At 46.0% G+C, this 7,500-nt stretch overlaps 1 protein-coding gene across 1 annotated transcript in view; it reads right to left on the bottom strand.

Moving 5' to 3' along the window:
* LOC123507928 overlaps window positions 1-4,774 on the bottom strand; it is a 161,837-nt gene extending 157,063 nt beyond the window's left edge. The window contains exon 1 of the mRNA XM_045261284.1: window positions 3,167-4,774. Coding sequence (XP_045117219.1) covers window positions 3,167-4,531 — 1,365 coding nt within the window. The 5' untranslated portion in view covers window positions 4,532-4,774. The remainder of the gene's footprint in view (window positions 1-3,166) is intronic.
* Between the last annotated feature and the right edge of the window lie 2,726 nt (window positions 4,775-7,500).

Below are 7,500 nucleotides of genomic sequence, written 5' to 3'. Positions count from 1 at the left end.
ACCACGGAGCCCTCTCCCCACCACAGAGGCCCCGGTCACCGCCTCCCCACCGCAAACAAGGGGGTCTGGCGCGGGCCTTGGCGTGCTCGTGACGGCCGGAAAAACACAACATTCCGAGGAAAAACATGTCTGGGGAAACGTGTCTATGGGAGAAAGGAGGAAAACAAGGAATAGATTTGGAGGAAAACTATAGCAACTAGGAAAAGCTCTATAAAGGTGATAGGGAAGTTACGTATTGATAACCTAACCTATCTTTAAAAAATTATTGATGTTGATAATTATTGTTTTTTTCTCCCTCTTCTTCATTTTCATCACCTGAATATACTGTTTAATAAAGCTTAATTAGAACTTATGAGGTTTTTTTTATCAATCAATTTTTTTTTCTCTCTATTTATCATAATTAGAAAAGTTTGTATCAACTGCACGATATACAGAAGCTCACACCATGTTTCAGATTTACACACCCTTCAGTTTGACCTTCAGCCTCGGAAAATGGTCAATAATCAGACCCAAAATTTAAAAAAAATTACATCAAAATTCCCAGGAATAACTAATAAAACATGTTAAAACTTGTTAAAATGAGACACCGTTAAGTTTTCGATCCCAAACCATCACTAAATTACAAAAAATCACGTAACCACACTTTTGAAACTCCCTGTAACTTTCTAATGTCTTTCTCTATACCCTATTAACCCCTTCAGTACTATGACGCGTTTTTATATTCATTCTGCTTACTATTTGGTGATTTCATATAGCTTCAAAAACTTCTGTGGTGATTAAAATAGTGAAGACTGTGGCCATTAATCTTCTGAACTCGATAGATCCTTTTTAATGTCAATAAAATGGTCTAATCACACCTAACCTCAAGGTAAAGATATGTCTTAGTATTAAAAGGACTGAAGATATGACACCAACAGGTTTCAGATCCCAACCATCACCAAACCATCACTGGAATCAAGAAACCACACTTTTAAATCCCTGTAACTTCCCCACTACACCCTGCTAAAATTAGTAAAGATTTGACACCTTTTAAAACCTGTCCAAAGTATTAAAGATATGACACCTAAACGTTTCGGATCACAAATATCACCAACCTATCATTAGAATCAAGAAACTACACTTAATGATCCTTGCAACTTCTCCACGACACACCGTTAAAAGTTATAAAGTTAATACAGGCAAGCTTTTCAGATCACAGTCGTTACCAGACCATCATTAGAATCACAAGAATACACTTTGAAATTATCGTCTAACTTCACAGTAATTCCAACTAAATCCTGCTAAGAGAGGCCCAGATGATATAGAAAGCAAAAGATAGTCCTCACGAAATTGCGACAAGAACCACGAAAGCACACTTGAAAATCCCAATAACTTCCACTATAGAACCAATTAAAATCATCGATATAACACATCAACATGCTTCAAAATACAGTACTTAACAAACCGTCACTAGAACCACAAAAGCACTCCTAAAAACGCAAATATCTTCCACTAGAACCAGTTAAAAATTAATGAAATAACACAGCAACTTACTTAAAAATTACAATGCTTACCAAACTATCACTAAAACCACGAAAGCACACTTGAAAATGCCAATAACTTTTACTAAAACCAGTTAGAATGCACGATTAAAACAGCATACCAACACATTTCAAAATACAATGCTTAATAAAACTTCACCAGAGCCACGCAAACATTCTTGAGTGTCACAATAACTTCCACTACATCCCATTAAAAAAAAAAAAGAATAATACATCGTCCTACAGTCATACAGCCATTCAGTTTGTCTCTTCCTTACAGTTGGCGGCGATTTGTGAGTCATTACAGTCCCTTAAACGTGCAAGTTACCACAAGACAGGTACTCATGGGTCCATCCCGTCCTTGAAGACTAAAATGAATAGAGGAGGACGAAGAGAGGGCCTGCGAGAAGATAGGAAGTAAACGAGGGAATGAGACAATGTACGTAAAGAATGAGAAGGAAAGGAGAGAAGGGGAGAAAACGAAGAGAAAACAGGGAACTGAAGAACGCGAAGAATAGGAGACAATGGAGACAAGGAAAGGGGAAGGAAGAAGAGGAGAAAGAGACAAAGAAAAAGAGAGATGACAAAAAAAAAGGCAAGGAAGGGGAAGAGATGGAGACGAAGAAATGAAACAAGATAGGGATGAAGAGAAGAAAGGGGTACAAACGAAAAAGAGAAGATGAAGGAGAGGAGGAAGAGACAGGAAACTCGATGAACTAAGTAGGAGAAGGAGAAGGAAATGGAGACAAACAGGAGAAGATAAATAAATGAAAGAAAAGAGGAGACTGGAAATAAAGAACGTGAGAAAAGAGAAGAAACAGATGAGAATAGAAATAATGAGAGGACATTGGCTGCGTAAATAAAAGAGAGATTATGGTAGTGTGTGTGTGTGTGTGTGTGTGTGTGTGTGTGTGTGTGTGTGTGTCAGTGTTTGTGCCACTCTACTAATACCGTCTCTCTTTCAACTAGTAACTAAATAGAATGAGAACCAAATTATCTTCTATTATTCGATACTAATCTATGCTGCAAAGTTAACGAACGCTTCAGTACCATGAATACTTGCAAATAAAAGAAACAGCCTACGACACACAGATAGAAACCATCATCATATTGATCGTCAATGAAAAATTAAACAAACACACGAGTCCCTCTTTCATTGGCCTGCAGTCGCGGCGTAGCTGTCTCTGATTACCGTGTGTGTGTGTGTGTGTGTGTGTGTGTGTGTGTGTGTGTGTGTGTGTGTGTGTGAACATAGTACAGAGAGGCATAGACACAGCTTGGGACTGAAAGCTTCCCTACAGAGGTAAACTGCCCGCCATTAGCAAGATTTATGAGCGTGTGACAAACCCGAGAGAACAAGCACCAGGAGGGAGTGCAGCACTGATTCCTGCTCTGATGCGTTTTACGTCTCTCTCTCTCTCTCTCTCTCTCTCTCTCTCTCTCTCTCTCTCTCTCTCTCTCTCTCTCACACACACACACATAGACAAACGCACACACACACACACACACACACGGATGGAAGGACGTGGTGTAGTGAGTTACGGGGTGCCCGGTGGGGACGACAGGTGCACACAAGTGATCTCTGCCAGGGTGGCGTGCCGTACCCGCCACCCCACCCTGCCTGTGCGTCAGGAACAAACGCTCACCTGCTGACAGCCGTGCGTGTAGCGCATGAGGATAGGCGCGATGACAGCGTTGCCATCCACCTCCTTGGCTTCCTTGCGCAGCTGCGTGAACTGGAAGAGCGACTCCTTGTCATACTCGATGCGGCGCTGCAAGATGCCGAGCAGCACGTCCAGGGAGTGGTTGTTGAGCGTGGGCTCTACCACGTTAAGTAGCGTCTTGTTCTTGATGAGCCGCTGCTGCACCTCCTCCTGTGTGATGGACAACTGCCGCTGGTGCGACGCCTGAATGGGCGCCGGCCCGTGGCTGATGCTGCGCTGCAGTGACGTCTTGTTGCTTAGACTCAGCTCCTCCAGCTTCTCTAGCGCTTGCGTATACGACTTTACCACCTTCTCGAACTCCAGTTTGAGAGCGTCGTGGAGGCTCTGCAGCGACTCGTCTGAAGTACCCACCAGGCCGTGGTGCCCCATGCCCTCGATGGCCTTCTCCAGCTGCTTCCGCCTCTGCTGCAATGTCTTGCGTATCTTGGGCTCAGAGCGTGCTATAACGCGCAGCACCTTCTTGCAGGAGGTGACGAAGGGGCCGCAGAATTCCCAGCGAATGTCCCCTGTTAGGCACTCCTCCTGCTGGGCGAAGAAGCGCACCATCTGCCACACCACGGCCTCGGGACGCAGGATGCGTGAGCAGCCCGTGACGGCGGGGGCGGTGTCGCTCACCTTGCAGTATAGCGCCTCCAGGATGGGTAGTGAGTGCGGCATGGCGTCTACTAGCACGTCGATGGGCAGCTCGTCCACGATCACTTTGAAGGTGGCGGAGGGCAGACGATGGATAAAGGCGGCAGCGTCGCGGTACTGGTAATTCTCAGTGAGCAGCAGGATGCGCTTGATGGCGTGGCGGGAGGAACCCTCGCTGGAGGAGGAGGCTGTGATGCGCATGTCGAGGTCCAGGTAATCGTCCTTCCCAGTGGTGAACCCGCGGGACCAGGCGCTGTCCCGCCATTGCAGCTTCTGCACGGGCCGCCGCTCCCGCCGCTCCGGCCGGAACCGCACGCCCTTTTCGCTGTCCGACACGCCAGAGTTTCTGGCCGTGGTCACCTGCTTGTAAGTCCATGTCGATGTCTTACAAGCCGCCCCGTCGATGAGGGGAGGCGGTCCGCCCACCGGCGTGGCCTGCGTGGTCGCCTTAGCGGGGGAGGGCTTGGGCAACAAACCCACGGGCTTTTCGGGCCTCGGGGGAGGCTGAGGATCAAAGTATCGGTCCAAGCGCGACAGAGCCGAACCCTCCACGTTCACAAGAATGTGCGGTACAGGTGGCGACAGGACGCTCACCTCCCGGTCTGACCAGGTCACTGAGTGGCCGACGCGAGGCATCCCGGTGTGCCCCAGCATCGCGCAAGCACCAGACACAGCACAACACTCCACACACACAGCACTAGTACATGCCCTCGTCACTACCTACACCCAGGACGGCAGGTCACTGGTGGCGAGTCCACGTACAAAGTCCATGACAAGAAACAGACGAGAGTGCGAAGTTGTGGCCAACAAGTGAAGCACACAACGGCCAGCCGAGTCGCGCGTCTTCTCACCTTCACAGTCACACCACTTCTGAGGCGTCGGCACGCGACGCGCTCACTCGCCCCGCCACCAGCCAGAGTCTGCCAGTCGCTATCTTCGCCACCTCCCCCCCGCCATTCATGTTTTTTTTTTTCTTTTTTTTTACGGTCCACTCTTCTATGTAGACCTGTAACCAAACTCTCATGCCAGGATATCGCCAAAGTCTGTCTCATTAGAGATACCGATCTCCATGCCACTGTGATCATGAGCTATAACCGATTATCTCAATACTTTCTTTACAGTACTCCATCCCCAGCCAAGCAGCTCCGCCCCGCCCTGTCCCGACCTCCCTCCCTCGGCATCCTTGCGTCTGCCGATCGGCGGGTGGGTCACTCGTCACGGGAGAAAGTCATAAGTGGTGATGATTGTATCTCAAGCAATGATGTAACTGATTGCAGCGGGGAATGGCACCCGCGCCAGCTGTCATCACACAGCCTCGGCACTCATGTCTCCACACCACGCATCACTTGTCTTCATGCCTAACTACTTCTCTTATTAACCCTCGCCGATCCCCTTGCACTGTTTCATCAGCCTACGTGCCTTGTGTTTGTGCCACGGCTCTAAGTCTAAGTAACAGTGCCCGTGTTTCCTTGAGTTACCCAACACATCCCCAGCACAAGTTTTCTCTCACACACGTCACACGGGCGTCACCGTCAGAGTTGCCAATTTAGCGAAAAAATCGCTAAATTTAACTTATTTGTGAGATTTAGCTTCCAAATTTTCAATTTAGTTACTTAGCTACTTTTCATTTAGTTTGTACAATCATTCTTACTTATGTAAAATTATTATCTTGGGTAACAATAATTGAATAAATTTTCGAGTTGTGTATAATGATTACACTGACACTGGAGAGCAAAACTTGGTAGGGAAGGGATTGGGAAAGGTTACCGAGGTAGGGGAGAGTTCATCACTACCCCCAACTAACCTTGTACCACCCCATTTCTAATGTCCTTAAGATATGCATATTAATGCTAAATGCTGTTCAACAAACACTTACGAACTTTTTACGTACCTCAAATGTTAAGAATTCTCTCGGAACCCTATAAGATTTCGTAACCCGGACCTATGAGAGCCTCTTCTCCATTACATAACCCACGCGGTAAACACTGACGAAGCCAGAGATTAGAGGAAGAAGAAATAAATTGAAATAAGGAACTACAGGTGACATTAGTACATGACAGTAGCCTGAGAAGCGATGAAAGACTCAATAATATGAAAATACAAGTGTATTAGCACATGGCAATGATGTGAAAAGAAAAGGTGGGTGAAATATGTATTTGTATGTGACATTATCATGTGACAGTGGCCTGAGGAGGGAAGGAGATTGATATATGTATTAGTGCAGTGAACCTAGAAAGAAGCTCAATGCCAGTGCTTATCCTTTTTGGTGACTTTTTTGTCGATAATGTGTACAGAGTAAAACAGTGATCTGGGAGGTGTGAATGTCTGGTAGTGAGTGCCGAATAGTGAGAGAGAGAGAGAGAGAGAGAGAGAGAGAGAGAGAGAGAGAGAGCCATGATAGTGACAGTACAATGTAAGAATTGCCTTTATTTCACTTGTATGCTTATAATAATGTTTGACAATGATTCCCATTTTTAACTCATCAACGATAATGAAGAAATAAACATGCTTCGTAACTTGTAGGCATGAGATCTACAAGTTACGATAAGATTTATTTTTATTACTTCATAATCTTTGATGAATTAAAAAGATGGGAATCACAGTCACTGTCAAACATTATCATATGTATACAAGTGAAATAAAGGCAATTCTTACGTTGTACTCTCTCTCTCTCTCTCTCTCTCTCTCTCTCTCTCTCTCTCTCTCTCTCTCTCTCTCTGCCGTTGCGCCGTTCTTTCCCACCGTTGTTCAGCCTTTCTCAACTCTTCCCTCCGCAGTTCCCCAACCCACGCCCGGACACGCACGCCCTGTCACACTGAATCCTGGTGCTTTTAGACCGTCCTTCAGACCTATATTCACCACAGTATCTGGTTTCCCTGTCTTCTCGAGATCCCAGTCTCGTCCTAAACCACCTGAACTACCAGCATCCTCCCATTCTCTTCATATCCACAAACATCAGATGCCCAGATGCCCTTCTCATGAACTAGTGCCCTGTGTCAACCAATGGTCTGCCTCGCTCCCTTGTGCTGTGTGTCAGGCGGAGGTTCGTCACGTCACACCCGATTGTTCATCCCTCACCAGTCTTCGCAGGATGTGAATCAAGCAGTGACCAGTAGAGATGACTGCTCGAAAGGATGAAGGCAAGTAATTTTTCCTTACTTTACAGAACCAAAAGCGAACACAGACTCCAGTATATAAAGTACGTGGAAGTGAAGCTTGTAGGAAGTCATGTGTTGGGCGCACCTGCGTAGTGTGTTGGCGACGTACAGTAATAGCGCGTAACTGTGTCAGGTTCACTATACAGACCACTCAGTTGTATACTTTTGGATTTGGTATATCCCTATACACGTGGGAGACGGTGACAGGCTGCATTATGGTATCTCGGTCTTTTAAGAATAATAAAACATTATTGAGAATAAAGTATTGTGTCTTATTACTATCATCCAATGCATTAATGGTTTTAGATGCGGCAGTAAGAAATCATTGAGGGAAGAAAACCAGGATGTGTACAGTGGTTGGTTTTTATGTTGAGGCTACAGAAGAATGACATAATGAAAGATGGCCATTGCTTATCATCGTTCGACAGAGGAACTACGTAACACTGAGTGTAGAAGGGCTAAAGG

Source organism: Portunus trituberculatus, chromosome 23, assembly GCF_017591435.1.
Source record: "Portunus trituberculatus isolate SZX2019 chromosome 23, ASM1759143v1, whole genome shotgun sequence".
NCBI lineage: Eukaryota > Metazoa > Arthropoda > Malacostraca > Decapoda > Portunidae > Portunus > Portunus trituberculatus.
The sequence above is the reverse complement of the archived record's forward strand: the minus strand, read 5'-3'. Positions and strand labels throughout refer to the sequence as shown.